Raw genomic sequence first — 25,099 nt, forward strand, 5'->3', positions numbered from 1 at the left:
TGCAGATTTTGTAAGTTTGCCCACTTAGAAAGAAATTAAGGGTCTATATTTTTTTATCATATGTGTATTTTAAATAATAGAGACAGAATATCAACCAAAAATCAAGAAAAAACACATGATACAAATTGTATAAATGGAGTTGCAGTTCAGTGAGTAAAATAAGTATTTGATCTCCAAGAAAAACATGACTTAGTACTTGGTGGAGAAACCCTTATTGGCAAGCACAGAGGTCAGACGTTTCTTGTAGCTGATTACCAGGTTTGCACACATCTCAGGAGGGATTTTGGTGCACTCTTCTTTACAGATCTTCTCTAAATCATTAAGGTTTCTTGGCTGTCACTTGGCAACTCAAAAGTTTCAGCTCCCTCCATAAATTTTCTATAGGATTAAGGTCTGGAAACTGTGCTTCTTCTTGAGCCACTGCTTTGTTGCCTTGGCAGTATGTTTTGGGTCATTGTCATACTGGAAGACCCATCCATGACCCATCTTCACTGTTCTGGAGGGAAGAAGGTTCTTTTCCAAGATTTTACAATGCATGGCCCCATCCATGGGCCCCCTCCATGAGGCAAAGTTGGTCTGTACCTTTAGAAGAGAAACAGCTCCAAAGCATAATGTTTACACCTTCGTGCTTGACTGTGGGATAATGTTCTTAGGGTCACAGTTAGCATTTTTCTTCCTCCAAACACAGCAAGACCCCCTCCTCAAGAAGGCACATGTACAGTCATACCAATGAACATCTAAATGATTCAGAGAAGGATTGGGAGAAAGTGCTGTGATCAGATGAGACCAAAATTAAGCTCTTTGACATTAATTCGACTCCTTGTGTTTGGAGGAAGAAAAATGCTGACTACAACCCTAAGAACATCATCCCAACTGTCAAGCATGGTGGTGGCAACATTATGCTTTGGAGCTGTTTCCCTGCTAAAAGTGCAGGTCGACTTTGCCACATTGAGGGTCCAGTGGATGGGGCAGTGTATTGTAAAATCTTGGATGAGAACCTTCTTCCTTCAGCCAGAACACTGAAGATGGATCGTGGATTGGTCTTTCAGCATGAAAATGACCCAAAACATAACGCCAAGGCAACAAAGGAGTGGCTCAAAAAGAAACACATTAAGGTCATGGAGTGGCCTAGCCAGTCTCCAGACCTTAATCCTATAGAAAATGTATGGAGGGAGCTGAAACTTCAAGTTGCCAAACAACAGCCAAGAAACCTTAAGGATTTAAGAGATCTGTACAGAAGAGTGCACCAAAATCCCTCCTGAGATGTGCGCAAACCTAGTCACCAACTACAAGAAACATCTTACCTCTGTACTTGCCAACAAGGGTTTCTCCACCAAGTACTAAGTCATGTTTTGCTTGGGGATCAAATACCTATTTTACTCACTGAACTGCAACTCAATTTATAACATTTGTATCATGTGTTTTTCCTGGAATTGTGGTTGATATTCTGTCTCAATCATCTAAAACATGCCTGTGATAAAAATTATAGACCCTTAATTTCTTTGTAAGTGGGCAAACTTACAAAATCTGCAGGGGATCAAATAATTATATATATACAAATAACACACCCAAGCTCATCTCTTCACCATACACAGCCACAAAGGCAAGAGAATTCTTGTTGGGAAGTGTACTAATGCTCGGACAAACACACTTAGACTGAATTTTAATGGTTCAAAGAATTTTAGACAAAATGGTTGGCCCTCACGCATGTTCACATCATCAAATCTGGCCCTCTTTGAATAAAGTTTGGACACCCCTGGCCTAAACCTACCCCCACTCCCATTTTAAGATGGTTCTATCTACCTTGTAAAAGAAAAGATGTCTATACTTACCTATTCTGAAGTCACTTCAGTCCAGTCACATGACTCACTTCCAGCACCAGCTTCAGTGTATTGGAGGGACAGCCAACAATGGATGGCCTATAGGAAGCCAATGGGTGAAATCATTGCCCAGGCTGTTGCTGGCAATCTCTCGTCTACACTAAAGCAGGTGCTGAAGAAATTATGTGACTGGACCAGAGCGACTTCAGAATAGGTAAGTATACACATCTTTCATTTTACAGGGTAGATAGAACAGTCTTAGCATAGGGGGAAAAAAATGTGTTTAGGTTTAGTTAGAATTTGACTCAAATTTCATTTTAGGTGCATTAGGCTAAAACAGCCAATGGTTCAAATGTTTGCCAATACTAAAAAAGGTCCATGTTCACTCAAGATAGTCCGAAAGGCTCCTAGAATGTAATTAAATGATAAACCTCCTACCTGTAAACGATCTAGGATTATATTTTCCAAGCTGGAATAGCCCAATATCATTTGTATGTTCCCAGCAGTGCTGGACTTCTCCACTCAGATCCATCTTACATGTTACTTCCCCAGTGTTCCCATGTCTTCATTTCCATGTCACCCCCATATGTGTACAGTTTTACGGGGGAAGGGATCCTTAAAACCAGCCCTGAAATAACTCTCATGGTGTACTTACTTTAGAAATCATTCCTGTCATACAGAGGACGTTTTTAGTGATTTGTATTCCTCAGGAGAGTCAAGGACTATGTGAAGTCTGAGCCATTCTCCAATATTAGCTATGAGATGGAGTAGTTGTTAGGTTAGATGCTTGTAGAACTGAATTAAATCAGCCATTGGCCCGAACCATGTGTGGACAGGCTAGCAGCTGTTATAGTCGATAGCAATAATCACTGTGTTCTCCGCGTAGGGGTGGCTTCCCCTGCACCCCCTCCGGGGGAGAACACAATGGCTGTGCAGGGGGAATTCCCCCATCAAAACTGACTGTGTTTGCAGGAAAAAAATTTGCTCCATCTATGGCTGGCCTTAATGTCTGTGGCAGCACCTACTCAACACCCACTTGATCTCAACATTGGCCGTATTACAAATAAGTGCTTGGACCCTAACAGCCCTTCTGCCTACCCATGTAAGTTGATAAACTTCTGTGTTCTGTGCTGATGAACTGAGAGATATAAATGGCATGAATAGTACCTTTTTGTAAGTTGAAAGACATTAGCCAATCAATTAACTTTTCACGTTACTGTTCAGAGGCATTTAATGTGGTAGAATTCGGGATTAATAATTTTATTAAAAGTGCTCAAGGAAGTAAAAAACTTTTCAAATTCTAGAAGAACAGGAACGTGTTGTATACAAGGCAATAAATATTGTTCGTAAACCTCTACAATTGGAAAGAAGACTAAGTTGCTGCAATGTTTCTGTCATGAATCTAGTGTGTTCTGTTCTGGTGTCATAAACTGGACCTTTGGCATGATCAGTCCAGAGTTGTTCCTTCTCATAGAATTGTTCCTCCGCATTGAATTGTTCCTCCTCATGGAATTGCGTTTCCGCAGTGAGTTTTGATGGGACAGCTCGCTTTTCTGAAGTGTTTGAATGAGGATGGAAGGCTTCTCGTCCAGTTCTCGGGCACTGCACCTAGGAGTGGCCACTTTTGCTGTGTTGCCAAACTTGGAGTAGTCCACTGAATACATACCTTCTTCCTCTGAGACAATGGACACGAAGCGATGACCCCACAGGATTTCCTCTGGGATATAGGAGGTCCGGGCCTGAGTAGTGATCCCAGTTGTCTCTACAACACCCTCCAGTATGACGATTACCTCCAGATCTTGGCTAGGAAGATCAGATGCTGAAATGTCATAGAGGGGGCTTCTCCTGTCTATGATGTGGCAGATAATCAGCGGGGACACTAGAAAGATGTTGTTACTGTCAATTGCATTGTCCACTGGGATGTCGATTTGGTGGATGGGGATCACCTCCCCCTCTGGCGTGACTGTTTTCCGCACGACCTGAATCCTCACGGAGGCACTAATGATCATGCTTTTCCGCAAATCCCCAACCCGAAGCATTAGGCATAGACGGCCATTCCTGACAGCTATGACCGCGTGGCGACTGAAGATCAGAGTCTCTGCCCGTCTATGGGATTGTGCTGTCTTCATGAAGATGCAGCCCAGCATGACGGCATTCACGATTAGACCCACAATGTTCTGCATGATGAGGACAGTGATTGCCAACGGGCACTGCTCAGTCATCATCCTCCCGCCGAATCCGATCGTCACTTGGACCTCTATGGAGAAGAGGAATGCTGCTGTGAATGACCTGAAATATGAAAGAATTAAGTTATTACTACTACGTGTGACAGCTGATCTTATATAACCCCCAGGCCGCATGCCAAGGTAAGCATTATAAATACAATTATTGGTTGTTTATTCCAGGAAAGCGTCAAAGAGAACATTCTGGAAACAAAAATGATTGCTGCTAAAGGGGATACTTTACACAAAGTGAATGCCTTGGTGTTTCATTGATGCCACGCCCATGAGGAGGAGTCCCACTTTCCAACAAACGTTAAAAGGTCAGCTGCAGCTAAAAAAAATGTTAATATTTGATGCTAGGTAAGTAAAATCAAAGTTTTTATTTTCTGTCTGTGTTCTCATTAGGCAGATTCCCTCATGTCCTGTTATAATGACACAAGGAATAGAAATGGGAAAGTGCAGATGCCACAGGCATGGGTGTAGCATAAGGGGTTGCAGGGGTCACGACTGCAACCCCACCCTTAGCTCCAGGGGGTCCCTGCAGCCTCCCTGTCATATTATCATATCCTCCACAAAATAAAGCTCAGATCTGCTATAGGGTCCCACAGCCACGCTCCAGTACTGGGCTTCTACTTTACCATCCACACCCCTCTGTTCCCATTGGCTGGGGAGAAGCTGTAAGACATTTCCTGAATGGAGAGGAGCACAGCCCAGGATGGGGAAGTGTCTGTGATGTGTGCTGGCAACATGGAATGGTAACCAAGCTCAGCAAGGCAAGAGGAGGAGAGTGCCGTCCTGTAGCCACAATGGTACCGATGTCACTGGTAAGGTATGACACTGCTCAGTGACTCCTACTCACCAGCTGAGATTCTCTGTACCCCCCACCCGGGGATGTCTACTTACCCCACTTCCCTGACAACTAGGGAAAAGACGCACACCTCCGGGAGGTGACCTTCCCCCAACACCTGCCAACACTGAAAGAGAAACCTTCAGAAATTGCTAAAACAAATCCCTTAACACCTCCTCAGGGGGCCCCTGAAGGGCTGTAGGCTCCAGATTTTGTGTCACATGGCTTTGCCCTCCCAGATGTAAGTTGCCTCCTCAAATCCCCCTGACCCCCCCCTCCCTCCACCCTGCATGCTATGCCGGGCTGCTGAGCTACTTTCCCATTACAACCCTCTATACTGCTTCTCCTCCACAAGGTTGAAATCACATTCCTTTACAACACAGCCAGTTAGCCATGATCTGCGCAGGGTGTATCTGTCCTCTGATGTAAAGAGGAACTCTGGGAACTCAAAACTCTTAAGCCACTTTGAATATCTTTGCGTGTGGTGGGTGTATCTGCACACACATTGGAAGTAGTGGGGGGGGGGGCCAGGTCAACATTTGCATCGGGCCCACAAGCTTCAAGCTACGCCTCTGGCCACAGGGATATGAAGGAACAGAGAGGAATAAAAATAAAAGTGATAGTAAAGTCTTGTTTTTTTTCTTTAAAAATAACAAACATATTATACTTACCTGCTCAGTGCAGTGGTTTTGCACAGCAGTGGTGCCATTGGCTCCCGCTGCTGTCATATAGGCACTTGTGCACATCGCTGGGTAAAGATGGGGCTCATATAAGCATGAGGGGGGCTGCTACACACAGAAGGTTTTTTTTATCTTAATGCATAGAATTCCAGAAAGTTTGACAATCAGCAGATAAAGATACTCCTCCAAATACCTGGTGTTAGCGCTTTTGAAGAGCTTTTCAGGTGCTTTTGAAGCGCTTTCCGTTGATTTCAATGGAGAGGGACTTTTTTTCACCACCCTGCCAGCACTTTGCCCCATTGTGAAAGCATTCATTGATTTTAATGAAAATAGGTTTTCATGAGCTTTTCAGGTACTTTTTTAGCGTGAAAACGCCTGAGAAGCACCTCAGTGTGAAAGGGGTCTTATGGTGTCAGGGTGATTGAAGTGCATTATTTCTATTATTACATTGTAATATAAAATGAAATCATTCAACTCACCATAATGTAGAATCAGTGGGAGCCATGAATGTGTCACTTGCCACGTCGCCTGCCACCAGATGCCATCAGGCATTCCCAGCGGAGTCTCTCCTTACATCAGGTGTCCCCAGCAGAGTCTCTCCTTACATCAGGTGTCCCCAGCAGAGTCTTTCCTTACATCAAGTGTTCCCAGCAGAGTCCCTCCTTACATCAGGCATTCCCAGCAGAGTCCCTCCATACATCAGTGGTGTCCCCCTTACATCAGGTGTCCCCAGTAGAGTCCCTTATTACATCAGGTGTCCCCAGCAGAATCCATCCTTACATTAGATGTCCCCAGTAGAGTCCCTCCTCACATCAGGTGTCCCCAGCGGAGTCCCTCCTTACATCAGGTGTCCCCAGCGGAGTCCCTCCTTGCATCAGGTGTCCCCAGAGGAGTCCCTCCTTGCATCAAGTGTCCCCAGCGGAGTCCCTCCTTACATCAGGTGTCCCCAGCAGAGTCCCTCCTTACATCAGGTGTCCCCAGCGGAGTCTCTTCTTACATCAGGTGTCCCCAGCGGAGTCCCTCCTTACATCAGGCATCCCCAGCAGGGTCCCTCCTTACATCAGGTGTCCCCAGTGGAGTCCCTCCTTACATCAGGTGTCCCCAGGAGTGTCCCTCCTTACATCAAGTGTACCTGCATTTGAGCCCCCCTTACATCAGGTGTCCCCCCACTTTGGAGCCCCCTTACATCAGGTGCCCCCCATTGGAGCCCCCTTACATCAGGTATCCCCCCACTGGAGCCCCCCTTTCATCAAGCATCCCCCATTGGAGCCCCCCTTACATCAGTTATCCCCCCAATTGGAGCCCCCCTTACATCAGGTATACCCCCATTGGAGCCCTTCTTACACCAGGTATCCCCCCCATTGGAGCCCTTCTTACATCATGTATCCCCCCCATTGGAGCCCGTCTTACATCAGGTATCCCTCCATTGGAGCCCTTCTTACATCAGGTATCCCCCCCCCATTGGAGCCCGTCTTACATCAGGTATCCCCCCCATTGGAGCCCTTCTTATATCAGGTATCCCAGCAGCGGTGTCTCTGCTGCCATTACAGAGATGCAGAAGTGACAGAGGCCGAGGGGGAACAAAATAGAGGCAAAGCCGACCGGGTGGCTACAATAGAAATTGAGCTGCGGAGCCGCCCACCCCCGTCCCTTTCCACAACAGGTCACAGACGGACTGGCAGGCAGTGGGTGGCACGGCAGCTCAATTTCTATTGTAGCCACCCGGCTGGTGTTTCGTCAAATTAGGCGACCCGTCAGAATGTGTAATGGAAGTGATGTTAGTAGGGGTAAAGCGGACAGCTTGTTACGCCCACCAGAGTTTTGCATTTTACACTTATGTTTAACAGTAAAGTAAGTTTATACTGTGAAATACAGTACTTAGAACTCCATCTGAATGTTTAGATGTTGAATTTTTAAAGCAGTGAACTTCTGTCAGATTAGCAAACCTATGAGATGAGCAGGCATGTCGCTGCTTTTTTTTAAAATTCAACATCTTACCAGTCAGACATCGTTCTAAGTACTGTATTTCACTATATAAACTCACCTTACTGTTAAAAATAAGTGTAAAATGCAACACACCAGTGGGTGTAACAAAATGTCCACTCTCCCCCATTCTTAGTGTATCCTTACTATGGAGGAATACGGGGTGTAGCAAGATGGCGGTGAAGGAAAGTCACTTCCGTTACACATTCTGATGGGTCGCCAAATGTGATGAAACACTGGCTCCGCTTCTTGTTTTTTCTCCCCGTTACTTCTCCTGGTCTTCTGTAAAATGGTCTCCGCCGGCCACGGAACCCTATCGGCGGCGGCAAAAAATCGTGAAAAAAAGAATTTCCCGGGAAACTGTAAAATCGGAAAAAGGGTCTAAATCTCAAGAATGTCCCAGGAAATTTGGGACAGTTGGCAGATATGCAACACTAACTCTCTGTATATTTGTTATTACTGTATATATTAGATAGATAGTTGGAAGCAATACTATTGCTAAAAATATGTTTTTTTTTATGACAGATGGTAGCATACAATGTCTAAATATTTGAACAAATCACTCAAACAGCCTGAGATTGCCTGATTTTCTTCAAAACTCTACAAAAAATACCCTATAATGACAACGTGAAAGAAGTTTATTTGAAATCTTTGCAAATTTATTAAAAATAAAAAGCAAACAAAAATCACATGTACGTAAGTATTAACAGCCTTTGCTCAATACTTTGTTAAAGCACCATTGGCACCAATTACAGCCTCAAGTATTTTGGATTATGATGCTACAAGCTTGGCACAACTATTTTTGGGTAGTTTCTCCCATTCTTCTTTGCAGGACCTCTCAAGCTCCATCAGGTTGGATGGGGAGTGTCTGTGCACTGCCATTTTTAGATCTCTACAGAGATGTTCAATCGGGTTCAAGTCTGAGCTCTCAAGAACATTCACAGAGTTGTCCCATAGCCACGCCTTTGTTAACTTGGCTGTGTGCTTAGGGTTGTTGTTCTGTTGGAAGATGAACCTTCATCCCAGTCTGAGGTCCAGAGTGCTGTGGAACAGGTTTTCATCAAGGATGTCATTGTATATTGCTGCATTCATCTTTCCCTGACTAGTCTCCCAGTTCCTGCTGCTGAAAAACATCCCCACAGCATGATGCTGCTATCACCATACTTCACTGTAGGGATGGTATTGGCCAGGGGATGACCAGTGCCTGGTTTCTTCCAGAAAGGGCACCTCCCTGACTAAGGCCCTCCTCTCGCTCAGTTTGGCCAGCTGGCCTGCTCTAGGAAGAGTCTTGGTGGTTCAAAACTTCTTCCATTTATGGATGATGGAGGCCCTGTGCTCATTGAGACCTTCAACTCTGCAGAAATATTTCTGTACTCTTATACCCTTTATAGACAGGTGTGTGCCTTTCCAAATCATGTCCAATCAACTAAATTTACCACAGATGGACTCCAATCAAGTTGTAGAAACATCTCAAAGATGATCAGTGGAAACAGGATGCACCTGCACTCAATTTTGAGTGTCATGGCAAAGGCTGTGAATACCTGTGAATAGTAGTGATTTTTTTCATTTTTTATTTTTAAGAAATTTGCAAAGATTTCAAACAAACAAACTGGTGTGTTTTACCACTCACTGTCTTTATATATCTTGAGAGCTCTACTAGTGAAATCTTCCTGCCATAGTTCCTGAGTGTTCTCTACCCCCTGGGACATTTGGGTGTTCCTCTCATAATGGGGAAAGCAGGTGTGCAGACCCAGGAACTCAGCACGGGGATCTCACTGATACAGTTCTCACGACATAGAAGAAACTGACAACAGGTTTATCTTTCCAGCATCTGCTAAACATAGAAAAATCATATCTGAGTAGAGGGAAGCTTTAATGGAACATTTATGGTAAGGTTGCCACAAGACAACTCAGCCAGGAAAGGGATAAAAATTAGCTAAATCTGTATGGAGTTATTTTAAGGTTCTAAAGCCATAAATTGTAATTGTTGGTGTTATCTGTGCTATTAACAGCTTGACTTAAATATAACAAAGAATCATCAGCCCAAGTCCAGCGGAAAGCTAGAAGTCAGCGGCCTCCTCCACCATATACCTCACCTGACATTGGCCACACAGGGCTCCCAGTCCTTATGGTTCTCCGGGATGTCCATGTCGCCATGTCCAAACGACACAAGCCACCACATCATCGCAAACAGCAGCCAGCTGCAGAGGAAGGACATGGTGAAGATGACCAATGTGTGGCGCCACTTCAGGTCCACTAGGGTGGTGAAGACATCCTGTAGGAAGCGACCCTGTTCTCGGATATTCTTGTGTGCCACATTACAGGCCCCATTCTTGGCAACAAAGCGAGCCTTGCGCTGCCGATCGTGAAGTCGTGGTTTGCGCAGGTTCTCAGCAGCAATCCTGGCCAGGACATATTCCTCGGGGATGATGCTCTTTCGGGCTAGCATGATGCTGCACCGGGGCTCTGGTTATGATTCAGAGATGAGAGGGGAGGTAGTGGTATGATGTCACCGGCACTGCTATCGGCTGTGGTCACAGCCTGGAGTTCATAGAGGAAAAGAGAAAAAAATTGTCAGCCACAGATCATTATGTGATTTTAACTGAACCCTTTTAGGGCTCCTTAGTAAGATTTTGCTAAACTTTCACTAATGACAACATCATAATGGCTCTGTTGATAAACAAAGCCAACCATAAACCCTTACCCTAACACTAACCCTAATGGTAACCATAAACCATTATCCTTACATAACTTCATAACCTGAACACTAACCTTAACACTAATCCTAATTCTCAACCTAACTCTAACCCTAATCCTAATTGTGACCCTCTAATCCTAACGTTGACCCTTATTCTTACCCTAATCCTAATTTCAACCCTAATTCTAATTTGAGCTATAACCCTAATTCCCAGCATCCTCTGGGACTGTGACATCATAATGGGCGGGGACATCATCCGGGATGTCCCTATATAAGTCGCCGCAGGCCGCGTCCCTGTCATTGTGACCGGAGGCAGCGATGAGGCAACATCTCCAGAAGAGAAGAACAGAAGGCCAGAAGACAGCGGCGACAGAAGACCGGGCCACCGCTTGTAAAAGAGCTAGAAGAAGGCGCGGTGGCCAGGCAAGAAGAACCGAAGAGGGGGGACAAGACCCCCCCCCCCCCCCCGAAGTCAGAAGAAGAGGGTGGCGGTGAAGAAGAAAGCCGGGCTCCTCCTAGTTAGTTAACTAGCTAGTGAAAGAGCTAGCAAAAGAGCAGAAGATAGCGGAGAAGTCCGGCGAGAAGACCCCCGAAGACGGAAGAAGACCCCCTGTGCTGTGCAATAAATAATTTTAACCCTTGTGTGTTGTGTTTTTTTTTACTTTTTTCACAGGTGAATGGGTAGGGGTACATTGTACCCCATACTCATTCACATAGGGTGGGGGGCCGGGATCCAGGGGCCCCCTTATTAAACGGGGCTCCTGGATTCCGATAAGCCCCCCGCCCGCAGACCCCGACAACCAACGGCCAGGGTTGTCGGGAAGAGGCCCTTGTCCTCATCAACATGGGGACAAGGTGCTTTGGGGTGGGGAAGGCACCCCCCCCCATGTTGAGGGCACGCAGCCTGATACGGGTCAGGAGGGGGGGGGTGCTCGCTCGTCCCCACCCCCTTTCCCGTCCGGCCGGGTAGCATGCTCGGAAAGGGTCTGATATGGACCTGGGGGGACCCCCATGCCGATTATTCGGCGTAGGGATTCCCCTTTAAGTCCATACCAGGTGACGGGGCCAGCGACGAATCCTTCGCTGGCCCCGGCTACCTGGAGCCGTGCTCAAAATGAGAATACATTTCTCCGCGTGTGTGGGCGAGTCCGTTCATTTCAAAAGTACGGCAGATAGTTCAGCGGACTTAGTACGCCGTATTAGTACGCCGTACACTAGTATCACTATGAAATTCACAACACTAATACAATAGCAGCAGATTATTATGAAAAAGTTAAGTTGAACTGTAGCTTGCTTCACTATTGTTCTGCTGCTGTGCTTATACTTAATTGCTAAATAATTCAGGTTCTCTAACAAATGGACCAACTAAGATTGACTGTCTTCTGAAATGATTACGTTTGTGTGTCTCTCTCTGCTAGCAATCGTAAGTGAAAGCAAGTTGGCTGTACGTGTGTACTTAGTTCTAGCTATTTTACTGCTCCTTCTCTTTGGTTATAATCAGCCAATAACATTCATCATCATCATTATATTTATTTTACTTCCTCCACCCAATTCCAGCAGCGATCTTTTCTCTCTCTGTCGAATCTTTTCTCTCTCTGTGAAATCTTTTCTCTCTATGTCGAATCTTTTCTCTCTATGTAGAATAATCCTGGACTAATAGAGGTAAGGTTAGGCACATTCGACCACAGGTTCAATAGACACAGATTGTTATTGTCAGCGTCATGTCGAATCTCCTATCTATATCGAACTGTTGTCACAACGAAAATGAAAATAAAGCATTTATTTATGTCGGATCTTTCATTTTTTGGAGTCTGAACTTTCGTTATCGTTTGTTAAAGCAATAACGAAAATACCTGAAATTCGGACGAAAGCGAATGCACGCGTCTATTAGGAGCACTAAGTGTCATTTCTGTCTGCTGCTCTGTTCCTCTGCTATCAGCATGAATCACTTCTGACAAGTGTTCCTGACACCAAGAGAAAACTGGTGACGGGTAGAGGCCTCCAGCAGAGTGACAGCCTCAGCTCTGTTCTCATGAGCTGTATGGAGGGGGTGTGTCCCTTCCCTCCAATCAGCTCCTAGAGCTCCCCTAACTGAGCTCTATAGAGTGTAACTTCATCTCTCCACCCCCTTTTTTCTCACAGCCCAGACAGGCTGTATAAATTCAGCACTTTGAGTAGCTGTAGAAAAGAGAAGACTGCAGATAGACAGGCACAAGGAGGAGGATTCAATTCATCTCTGTGTATCACTTTAGGCCAGTCACATCACTGGGTATATGAAACGGTTTCCGTGCATGATACACAGAGATGATACAAATGCTTTCACATAGGTTGTACTTCTTTATTTGCAGCTTTCTCTCCTCTACATCTTTTAAAAGTCCAGAATTTATAAAGCTTGTCTGAAAAAAGGGGGTGGAGAGCTAAAGTCACACTATACAGAGCTCAGTGAGGAGAACTCTGTGAGCTAATTGGAGGGAAGAGACACACACCCTCCACACAGCATACAGGAACAGATTTGAGGCTGACAATCATAGGCTGTGTGCTGCAAGTCCCTGCTCGTCACCTCTTTTTTTCTGGTGTAAGGAAACTTGATTCATGCTGATAGCAGAAGAAGGAGGCAGCAGACAGAAATAACACTTAGCCCTTGTACACACGGTCGGAGATTTCGACGGAATGTGTCCTATCGGACCGTTTTTTGGGATATTCCGACTGTGTGTGGTCTGCATCGGACTGTTTCCGTCGGAATATCCGACGGACCAAGTTTTCCAACTTGCCGGTAACATTTTCCGACAAAATGCTCCGATCGGAAATACTCCGATCATGTGTAGCCTACTCCGACGGACAAAGTGCCACGCATGCTCAGATCAAATTCCTAGACCAAAGCTATTGGCTACTAGCCTGAACGTAGTCCCATCGTAACGAAATATCGTTATCACGTTATGTACAATAGGATTTTCCGACAACTTAGTCCGACCGTGTGTATGCAACATCACTTCCGGACCTCTTCCGGAATTATTCCGTCTGAATTACTCTGACGGATTTGGTTGTCGGAATCTCCGACCGTGTGTACAAGGGCTAAGACCCCTTTTACACTGAGCCGAAGTAGCATTTTGCCGGCGGTATCACAGCGCTGCCCCATTGAGTTCACTGCTCCAAAGAAGCTGCTGGCAGGACTTTTGCTGATGCCCTGCCAGCGCACCACTCCAGTGTGAAAGCCCTCAGGCTTTCACAATGGAGTGAATGGAGCCACTTTTTTCAGGCGCTATGCAAGCGCTATTTTTAGCACTGTAGCGTCTGAAAAATGCTCCAGTGTGAAAGGGGTCTTAGGGATTGATTTACTAATACTGGAGAGTGCAAAATCCAGAGCAGCTCTGCATAGAAATCAGTTTCCAGATTTTTTTGCCAAAGCTTAAAAGAGAAGTATTGTTTTTTTTGTTTGTTTTTTTTGTTTCACACTTACCTGGGTGGATGCTGTATCTATCCCCAGCTGCCTCCGCACTGAGAATCGAGCGATTGAACACCGTCGATGGCTCAGTTCTCACAGCTCCCCGAGAGGAGAGCTGCTGACTGTCAATCAGCAGCTCTCCACTCTGCCCCTCCCCTACGCTCACTGGAGCGATGAGTTGTGGAGGGCGGGGAGCGGTCGTTTCATCCTCTCAGAGGCTTGCTGAGAGGGGTATCAATCAGTCCAGACACCTGGATGACCCAGACTTTATTGTTGGGATGACACATTGCCTGGACTGCTTTCTGTGACTTCAGATTGCTCTCTGCTGAAAACGGGTCACATGAGTGCAAAACGAATTGCACTCCTATGACCCATAGGAGAAGCCCAGCCAAACAAGCTCAGGTTGGACTCCTCATGGACTACTGCTATTTGGACTTCTCCTTTAATTGAATAAACAGTACACAAATAACATAGAAACATAGAAGAGTGACTGCAAAAAAAAGGCTTAAATGGTCCACCGAGTCATCATTTCTTGAAGAGTCCCTTTACACTTCCGTGCTGCAGAAATGTGTCTATTACCACATACATGACTGCAGTTTGCAGTAACCACATAACATGCGTTCCTTCATTCATTTTATATGGCACCCCAATGCACTAAGGCGATGCACCTGCATTGCATTAGAAAAACAGGTCATGTACTTTTTAACCACTTGCCGACTGGCGCACGCTGATGTACGTCAGCAGAATTGTGTGCGCGCCACTGGCGGGAACCTGCCTAATGACAGTGTCACTGATCTCTGCTCCCTGTGATCGGGAGCAGAGATCAGTGACGTGTCACACACAGCCACGCCTCCCCACAGTTAGAAACACTCTCCAGGGCTCACTTAACCCCTACACTGCCACCTAGTGGTTAACCCCTTCACTGCCAGTGTCATTTACACAGGAATCAGTGCATTTGTATAGCACTGATTGCTGTATAAATGACAATGGTCCCAAAAATGTGTCAAAAATGTCCGATGTGTCTGCCATAATGTCGCAATCACGATAAAAATCGCTGATTTGCCGCCATTACTAGTAAAAAAAAAATTATTCATAAAAATGCCATAAAACTATCCCCTATTTTGTAAACGCTATAAAGTTTGTGCAAACCAATCAATAATCACTTATAGTGATTTTTTTTACCAAAAATATGTAGAAAAATACGTATCATCCTAAACTGAGGAAAAAAAATGTGTTTTTATATATTTTTGGGGATATTTATTATAGCAGAATGTAAAAATAATGTGTTTTTTTCAAAATTGTCGCTCTTTTATTGTTTATAGCGCAAAAAATAAAAACTGCCCCATTGATTGATCAAATACCACCAAAAGAAAGCTCAATTTGTGGGGAAAAAAAGGACGTCAATTTTGTTTGGGAGTCACATCGCATGACCGCACAATTGTCAATTAAAGCGACGCAGGGCCAAATCACAAAAAGTGCTCTGGTCTTTGGCCTGCAAAATGGTCCGGGGCTTAAGTGGTTAAACACGTTATGGTGTGATGACAAGCCATTTTTTTTTTAAAGGGCTGCTTTGATGCGACGCACATTAACATATGACATAACGCACATTAATGTACTTGTCTTCAGACACCACAAAAAAAGTATATGGCCCCAGAGTGATTAAATGTTACAGAAACTCCTTTCACTTATCCTGAACCTGTTCTGTGCCAAAAACATGCATATGTTTTCTTTTTTTCAGAGAAAAATAAAAGCTTCCATAAAAAAAAAATATGTAAAGATTTTAGGCTGGCCATACGTTATATAATCTGATGGCACAGATTTACTATGTAGTACAAGGATCTGTCTGACTTGATATACTGTAAATTGAATGGCTTGTTTAAGTTTGTCCTCATTTTACATTGTTTTGGTAAATCTAAAAGGAGATTGTACAACCATATTGTATAGTGTATGGGAAGTTCTGAACAACAGATCAGAAATAAGAGCATAGTAATAGCAAAGTGACAGCAAAAAAAAACTGTTCATTAAAGCTGGCCATACATGGATCGTAATTTTCAATCCATCTTTGAGCACCCTGCTTTGATACAAGTCAACTTGTGTATAACCAGCCTGTTGGGTTTTTACACAAATTATTAGTGCCACCGTGGCACTGGCTATAGCTAGCAACACTAATCATTGTGTTCTGCCAGTGGGGAAGGCTCCCTGCGCTCCCTGCCGGCAGAAAACAATAGTTCTGCGGGAGGAAGTAATCAAGCAATTTTCTTTCATTCCACTCATGGGCTACCTAAGGATCCTTTTACACGGGCGGACCTTTCGTTTCCGCCTGGAAGTTTTTCTGGTGGACCCGATCGGACCATCAATTGCCCTCTATGGAGCAGCAGGTGTCAATAAACGTGTCACAAAACACGACATTAGCAGAAGGTGCCCAAAGGGTGGCGCTCAAGTGCTGAAATTCCACATAGTACTTCACTACATTCGTGTTGGTTGGCCGACAATTGTGTACCGTTTGTATGCAAGATAAGTTCACGGCATATGCCCTTCGGACAAATATCTGGCGCTTTGACTGTGAAAAATCCGATCGTGTGTACGAGGCTTAAGGCACCCTTTCAGATGGGGCTGACTCCGCTCCATCTAAAAGGGTGCCTTAGTCTGCCCCCTATTTTTTGTTTATTTGCTGTTGTTTTTTTTTACCTTTATGTCTGTATATGGATCTACAGTGCATCTGGAAAGTATTCACAGCTCTTCACTTCTTCCACACTTTGTTATGTTACAACCTTATTCCAAAATGGATTCATTTAATTATTTTTCTCAAAATTCTATAAACAATATGCCAAAATAACAACAACAAATATGTTTGTTTTAAATATTTGCACATTTATTAAAAATAAAAAAAACAAAAGAAAACAAACTCACATGTACATAAGTATTCACAGCCTATGCCATGACACTCAAAATCGAGCTTGGGTGCATCCTGTTTCCACTGATCATCCTTAAGATGTTTCTACAACTTGATTGGAGTCCACCTGTGGTCAATTCAGTTGGAAAGGCACACATCTGTCTATATAAGGTGGTCCCACATTTAACAGTGCATATCAGAGCACAAAGCCATGAAGTCCAAGGAATTGTTTGTAGACCTCAGAGACAAAATTGTATCAGGGAACAGATCTGGGGAAGGGTACAGAAAAATTTCTGCAGCATTGAAGGTCCTAATGAGCACAGTGGCCTCCATCATCTGCAAAAGGAAGACATTTGGAACTACCAGGACTCTTCCTAGAGCGGGTCACCTAGCCAAACTGAGCGATCGGGGAGAAGGGCCTTAGTCTGGGAGGTGACCAAGAACCTGATGGTCACTCTGGCAGAGCTTCAGCATTTCTTTGTGGAAAGAGGAGAACCTTCCAGGAAAACATCCATCTCTGCAGTACTCCACCAATCCGGCCTGGATGGTAGAGTGGCCAGATAGAAGCCGCTCCTCAATAAAAGGCACAAGACAGCCCACCTGGAGTTTGCCAAAAGGTACCTGAAGGACTCTCAGACCATTAGAAACAAAATGCTCTGGTCTGATGAAACAAAGATTGAACTCTTTGGCATGAATGTCTGGAGGAAACCAGGCACCACTCATCACCTGGCCAATACCATCCCTACAGTGAAGAATGGTGGTGGCAGCATCAGGCCGTGGGGATGTTTTTCAGTGGCAGGAACTGAGAGACTAGTCTGGATTGAAGGAAATATGAATGCAGCAATGTACAAAGACATCCTTGATGAAAACCTGCTCCAGAGCACCCTGGACCTCAGACTGGGGCAAAGGTTCATCTTCCAACATGACAATGACCCCAAACACACAGCCAAGATAACAAAGGAGTGGCTACAGGACAACTTTGTGAATGTCCTTGAGTGGCCCAGACTTGAACATCTCTGGAGAGTTCAGAAAATGTCTGTGCACCGACGCTGCCCATCCAACCTGATGGAGCTTGAGAGGTCCTGCAAAGAAGAATGGGAGAAACTTCCCAAAAATAGGTGTGTCAAGCTTGTAGCATCATACTCAAAAAGACTTGAGGCTGTAATTGGTGCCAAAGGTGCTTCAACAAAGTATTGCGCAAAGGCTGTAAATACTTATGTACATGGAATTTTTTTTTGTTCTTTATTTTTTTTAAATTTGCAAAGATTTCAAACAAACTCGTTTCACATTGTCACTATAGGGTATTGTTTGCAGAAATTTGAGGAAAATAATGAATTTAATCCATTTTTGGAATAAGGCTGTATGTTATACCTGGCTGTACCTACCACAGAAATATGCTGATTTGGGTCGCGTATGACCATTAACAACCATACGAATGAGCCCTAACATTCAAATACACAAAAAGGGGAAAAACATGTCTTTATAAAGCAAAGAATCTGACATTCCACAAACATTCACTTCACTGATACACTGATCAGCGGCTGTAGCTGAATGGCTGCAGCCACTGATCAACAAATGTCTTCCAACTTGTCATTCTAACTATCATCTTCTGTTGAATGGGTCACACACTGATGGAAATTCATCCCGTCCTTGCTGAATCGTCTGAATTTCGATCCATCTATGGCCACCTTAAAGCTGTATTAAACCCAAAACCAAAAATGTGATATATTGCAGCTTACCAATTAATAGATGTGGTGGCTGCATTTGTTTTCTTTTTTTTGGGCTTTTTTTCCCCCTTTGTTTTCACCTGGTGATCTGGCCATTAACACATCTCCTGTATTAGAGCGCCCCCACTCTGAATGAAGAAACACAGGGGGCATAGCAGACAAAAGTGTTTTCTGTCTGGGAGGAGGGGAGTGTTAGATGCAAAACTAGCAGATTTAAGTTCACTAACAAACTAAAGCCAAACTCCAGCCCACACTTTATAAGCAGTTACAGCAGTTTGTTTTCCTTTTTCGGATAAAGGTTTTATATGAATAAATATAAGCACCCCTGTCAGTGGTTAATGGCTTGCCTCATCTCTGTAACTGATACATCTGGAAGCGAGCGTGTTCTTTTGAAAAACAAGAGACTTATTGTCCGGTCTAGTGTCATATTTTGCTCCCCCTAAGTTACCCCTTAGTTTGGAAAGATCTCCTCTCGCTTCCAGGGCTGGACTGGGACAAAAATTTGGCCCTGGACTTCATCCAGACCGGCCCACTCCAATTTTGCAAACACGCACAAAAACAGTATAATGCGCACTTGCACGAGAGTGACGTCATCACGGCCCGGCTAGACACATAGCAGGAGTATGCAAACTCAGAAGCCGACAGCACACTGCTGGTGATCTTTTATTTTCCAGCCCCCCCACCCCCTGGTGTCCCCCTGTCACCTGCCCGAAGTCTGGCTCTGCATTATATATTTTAAAATAAACAACTAATGCGCACACCTATTTTTGATCAACCGCAGTAATGAGAAGCTGCCAACATCAAACAGGTTTAAGCCCCTTTCACACGGGACGGATCAGTAATGATCCGCCCCGTGATGATCCGCTCGCTCAGCGGGGATCGCTCCGTTGTCCCCGCTGAGCTGGCTGCGGACAGGGCGGTCTCCGCACACTGTGCAGGGACCGCCCTGTCAGATCTCTGCTCTCCTCTATGGGGATCGGATGCGCACGGACCGTCTGTCCATGTTCATCCGATCCGCTGTGCAGACTGTTGCGGAGGCGGATGAAATCTGGTGTCTGCGGATGTTCATCCGCAGACACCCGCTATCCCATAGGGATGAATGTATGCCCGTATTTCATCTGCAAACGGATGGATGAAATACGGACATATCATCCGCATGTGTGAAAGGGGCCTTACACAAAGCCACAGATAAATTGAATATATAGCAAAGGATGTGATGCTAACCAAAATAACATAAAAAAAATCCATTTGGTGCAAATAATGATTCAAATAATACAAAAAATCCAACATAGCTAAAAGTACATCAAACGTGTCAATTAATATTGAAATGTGCATAAAAAAAATTTCAGCAAAAAATTCGTATATAAACGATGCTTATAATTAAAACCATTTTATCCAAACTATGTCCTTGGTATTAAAGTGTAATAAGAGTGCAAAAAAAGGGGGGTTTTTAATTATAAGCATTTTTATATATGATTTTTTTTGCTGAAAATATTTTTATGCACATTTTAATATTAATTGACAGTTTTGGTGAACTTTTAGCTATGTTGGATTTTGCATATTATTTTAACCATTATTTTCACCAAATGAATTTTTTATGTTATTTTATTTAGCACCACATCCTTTGCTATGTATATATATATATATATATATATATATATATATATATATATATATATATATATATATATATACACATACACACAGCCATATTCTGTATACAGCTATATATATATATATATATATATATATATATATATACAGCCATGTGCTATATACAGTATTCAATGGGCCGGCCGGTTACCTGGATGGGTTCCTGCAGCACCGCCATCCTCCAGGCTCCCTCGTCTGCTCCAGGGACTTCTCTGCCTGTCGGCTGCTCTCATGGCGGCCCCCGGGTCATTTAAACTCACAGCGTCCGTTACCGCGGGGGCCGCCGGAGATAGCCGAGTTTTGTTCGCTGTCGGAGAGGAGCAGGGCGGGGGAAGCCGAGCGGTGGCGGAAAAGGACGACTGTGGGCCGGAGGTGGCCGAAGATGTGTTATGAGAGCGCCGAGCGGGGGCGGAAAGAGCCGAAGTGCGCCACGCTGTTCTCGGAAGTACAGCGGTGCTCAAATGAATGGCTGTGCGAGTAGCGCAGCCATTCATTTGGCTAGGCTGTCACTGAAACCGGCCCACTGAGCCATCGGCCCACCGGGAATCTCCCGGTAGTCCCGATGGCCAGTACATGCCTGCTCGCTTCCTGTTGTGTATTAGGACAGGAAGTGATGGACAGTCTTACCTATTGGACTCACAGCAATAAATAAGTAAATCTTGATAGAGGTTTACTAAAGTCTTGTGTTTTTTACATAAAAAATAACAAACATGTTATACTTACCTGCCCTGTGTAGTGGTTTTGCACAGAGCAGCTATGATCCTCCTCTTCTCGGGTCCCTCTTCGGTGCTCCTGCCCCCTCCCTCCTGTTGAGTGCCCCCACAGCAAGCAGCTTGCCATTGCTCCCTGTGTCCATTCAGACATGAAGCTGTGGACCGGCCCATCCCCACTCTCTCCTCATTGGCTGACTGACTTTGATTGACAGCAGCAGGAGCCAATGAGGAGGGAAGTCCTGGGCAGCCGAGACACTCCTGCAACATTGCTGGATCTAGATGGACCTCAGGTGAGTATTGGGGGGGCTGCTACACACAGAAGGCTTTTAATCTTGATGCATAGAATGTATTAAGATTAAAAAACCTTCTGCCTTTACAACCCCACTTCTCACTTTATAGGAAAAAAAACAACGAAAAAGTTCCAGCTTTAGATAAAGGAGTGGTTGCCAACTTACTTGATATGGGGGATGGGCTTAAAGAGGAGCTTCAGTCTCCCCCCAAAAAAATGAGAATTCAGCAGCTACAAATACTGTAGCTGCTGACTTTTAATATAAGGATACTTACCTGACCAGAGATCCAGCGATGTTCTCACCTGAGCCGATTCTTCAATCGGCTTTGGGTACAGGCGCTGGCATCTTAGGTAAGGGAAACTGGCAGTGAAGCCGCCTATTGCGCATGGATGAGTCTCTCTATGCTTTGTGATTGGTCGCATAGTCTTCTGGGATCTGCGATGTGTCTCAGAAGGCTGCGGGGGAAGGTGGGGGCTAACTTCCGGTCAGATTGCCGCAGGGATCTGACCATAAGTGGGTAAAAAACAGGTACCTGCTCCCCTCCCAAAAAGTGCCAAATGTGGCAGTGGGGGGGTTTAATCAAACTGAACTTTCCCTTTTGGGTGAAGTTCTGCTTTACGTAAAGCCCCCAACATCATCAAAGTGCCACATTTAAAATTCAATGATTATTTATTATTACATAATGAGATACAGTTAAAAGACTAGGGGCGTGATAGATGAGATTGTTGGCATGATACAGGAGATGTTCAGAGACTGCTAACATGATACAAGAGATGGTCATCAAGCATGGGTAAAATACAAGAGATTGTCAGAGATTGCGGACATGATACACAAGAGGGTCAGAGACCACTGACATGATACAAAAGATGGTAAGAGACTGCAGACAGGATACAGGAGATGGTCATAGAATGCACACATAATACAGGATATGGTCAAAGACTGTAGACATGACATGGGAGAAGGTCAGAGATCGCAGACATGATACAGGAGATGGTAGGAGACTGCAGACATGTGACAGGTGATGGTAAGAGACTGCAGACATGATACAAGAGATGGTCAGAGACTGCAGGCAGACATGATACAGAAGATGGTCAGAGACTGCAGACATGATACAGGAGATGATCAGAGACTGTAGACATATTACAGGAGATAGTCAGAGACTGCAGAGATGATGCAAGAGATGGTCCGAGACTGCAGATATTCTGGATATGTTATAGGAGTTGTTGAAGACTGGGGACATGGTTCAGGAGACTGTGACAGACTGGAGACATATTATGTGAAACTACTAGAAAGCACCGCTATAATAGGGCATTAAAGAAACATAGATTAGTGCCTTGAGGGGTGCACAAAAAGCACCAAAGGGCCACATGCAGCCTTCAGGCCACAGGTTGGGCACCAGGGCTTGATACCACCTGATTTTTTGTGACACTGCAAATCCCAGCAACAGCTGACTTGAATATCTGTGTGGAGTCTGGAGGATGGCGATGACGAGCCAGGAATGAAAGCTGGCAGTTATGTCTAACCCTCATCCATCCAGATCCAACACCGAACCTGACTATATTATTCTGCAGATGTATAAAACAGCCTCACAAGGTGTGATTTAAGGAGGTGCTGCTCCTGTAGGGTGTCCTCTGTCCCCAGCCCACCTTGGAATGTCATTATTACTTATGGACAGGAGTGACAAGGGGTGACACAGATTAGTGACTTACTGTAATGCAACATGTTACAGGTGCTGGGGTCCAGTGTGGATGGCGATGGTAAGGCGACAGTCTGACACCAAAGCTGTCTCTGAGTAAAAGGTGGTCAGTCGTAGCAGCCTGAGTGCTGATCCCGGGATGTTGTATAGAGGATCCCAGCAGTGGTAGATCTGGGTGGTCACTGGTCAGGGGCTGCTTCATGCAAGTGTGATCACAACAGCTGGTCTTTAATATTTGGTATATCTGCCCCTTGCTGATTTTTGGGGCCCCAAGCAGGCAGGTGGTTTCTGTTCGTGGAAAAAAGGTGATTTCTTCTTGTTTCAGAGACCCCAATGATCGGTCACACCTTCCTGGTACAGGGTATTATTTTTCTGCTGTCTGGAGGATATAGACTGTTCTCCGTTCTTGTGGACAGGAGTCTGTTTTAGATATTTTAGATGCTTAGATCTTGCAGTCAGTGCAGTAGGCGCTCAGTTCCTGTCGTTAATATGCAGTAGGTGATCAGCTCCTGCGGTTAGTGCAGTAGTTGCTCAGTTACTGCAGTTAGTGTTGGGTAGGTGCTCAGTATTTGCAGTAGGTGTCAGTAGTTCTGGCATTCAGGGTTTGGTAGATGCTCAGTTTGTACAGTCAGTATATAGTAGGTGATCAGTTCCTCCAGTCAGTATGTAGTAGATGCTCAGTTCCTGCAGTCAGTATGCAGTAGGAGCTCAGTACTGGTAGTCAGTGTTGGGTAGGTGCCTAGTTACTGCACTGAGAATGCAGTAGATGCTGAGTTCTTGCAGTTCGTATGCGGTAGGTGCTCAGTTCCGGAAGTCAGTGTTGGGTAGGTGCCTAGTTCCTGAAATCAGTATGTAGTAGGTGTTCAGTTCCTGTAGTCAGTATGCAGTAGGTATTCAGTTCTGGCAGTCAGTGATGGGTAGGTGCTTAGTTCCTGAAATCAGTATGCAGTAGGTGTTCAGTTCCTGCGGTCAGTGTGCAGTAGATGCTTAGATCCTGCAGTCAGTGTGCAGTAGGTGCTCAGTTCCTGCGGTCAGTATGTATTAGATGTTCAGTTCTTGCAGTTAGGAAGTAAGTTCTGAACAGTCCCTCTTGGCAGCTTTCACCCAGCAATCTCTGCTCTCAGCTTCATACTCTGCTCCTCTCCTGTTCACAGTCTGGAAGTTTGGGAAGTTTTTCCTGAGTTGCTGCAGCAGCTGCTGGTGACGTGAGAGGGAGGTTCAGCCTTTATCTGGGGGCAGAGAGCAGCCGGTATTATCCTGGAAGGGACTGTGTGTACCCAGGATCATGGGGTTGTACCTGGGGAGGGCACAGAACCTGGCAGAACACACTGTGCCCTGCCACCCTCAAATTGTGTCATTGTTATTACTACCTTAGATGACAATGAGTAGAAGATGGGGGCTGTGTGGCTGCATCCTTCCCTCCTGTACATCCATCTCCCACAGCTCTCAAGAGTTTCTCGGACATTCCAACAAAAAAAGATTTAGGAATTCTCTTTCTGATATTCAAGGCTCATAATATATGAAACAAAATAAAAGCAAGACATTGGGGTTGATTTACTAAAGTATAAGTATGCATCTTGACGTACTAATCTTACAAGTAAGCCACATATTCATGGAATGTACCATTCCTATGCAATTACAATGTGCAACAATAAAATGGTACAGGTTGCACCATTTATACTAGTGTGCCTCTATGCGGGTTGAAATTTAGCCAGGTAGGTGCTGTCCTGGACAGGAGGGTAAGAGTTAATGTCTTTCCCAGTTCTTTGGTTTTGGCGGGTTTATTTCTGCATCCAACCCACTTGTTCTGTGCATTATATAAGGGACAGGGGTCCGGACCCAAGAGAGCGAAGGTTCAGTAGATATATACTAGGGTGGTAGTTACGGCGCACACCTCTTGTTCATTATATTTGCGGGCTAAACCCGCCTGCTGATCCTTGTGTCTGATTATTTGCAGGAGTGAATATAAAGATAAAATTAAATTAAAATTAAAATATAAAGTGGAACGTGGAAAAACCCATACAGAATCTGTATGAGATATGTGGAAAATTGCTCAAAACAAAAAACCCCTTGTTTCAATAATTAAAGTGCTTCTCTAAATAAATGTGCAAATATGCATAAAAAGATGCTCAAACAAACCTCTTCTAGCAATACTAAAGTGCTTATATAAGTTGTGCAAACCATACGAAAAAGTGCTGCGTGCTTAACAAAGTGCCATAATAACAATGTCAGCTATGCAAAATAGTGCAAAAAAGTGTCTCTTGCTCTTAAGGTACATAAATCCAGTCTATTTAATTCATGAAATCACTAAATTGAGGCATGCGATTATTTAAAAATAAAAAAAGAAAATATGCTATTAATTGCACATTTAAAGTTGGTAAAAAAATCACGACAGAAAAAACAGTAATATCAAAACTGAAAAATTCCGCTAAAAA

General features: G+C 44.5%; 1 protein-coding gene across 1 annotated transcript; it reads right to left on the reverse strand.

Moving 5' to 3' along the window:
• Nucleotides 1–3,064: 3,064 nt before the first annotated feature.
• KCNJ8 (potassium inwardly rectifying channel subfamily J member 8) lies at nucleotides 3,065–23,867 on the reverse strand. The gene is made up of 3 exons (XM_077468689.1): nucleotides 22,678–23,867; nucleotides 9,649–10,093; nucleotides 3,065–4,109 (listed from the first exon to the last, which is right to left on the reverse strand). Exons 2-3 carry the CDS (start codon nucleotides 9,999–10,001, stop codon nucleotides 3,215–3,217), a joined length of 1,248 nt encoding a protein of 415 aa, XP_077324815.1. The 5' UTR covers nucleotides 10,002–10,093; nucleotides 22,678–23,867; the 3' UTR covers nucleotides 3,065–3,214.
• Between the last annotated feature and the right edge of the window lie 1,232 nt (nucleotides 23,868–25,099).

This window comes from Lithobates pipiens, unplaced genomic scaffold (assembly GCF_037356315.1).
Source record: "Lithobates pipiens isolate NorthernLeopardFrog02 unplaced genomic scaffold, aLitPip1_a1.2 Scaffold_8, whole genome shotgun sequence".
Classification (NCBI taxonomy): Eukaryota; Metazoa; Chordata; class Amphibia; order Anura; family Ranidae; genus Lithobates; species Lithobates pipiens.

Bases quoted from the DNA above. Each gene is read 5' to 3' on its own strand.
- KCNJ8 (XM_077468689.1), bottom strand. From the start codon at position 10,001: ATGCTAGCCCGAAAGAGCATCATCCCCGAGGAATATGTCCTGGCCAGG. The intron at 4,110-9,648 runs GTGAGGTATATG...TTCATATTTCAG, and splicing joins CCCTGTGTGGCCAATGTCAG to GTCATTCACAGCAGCATTCC.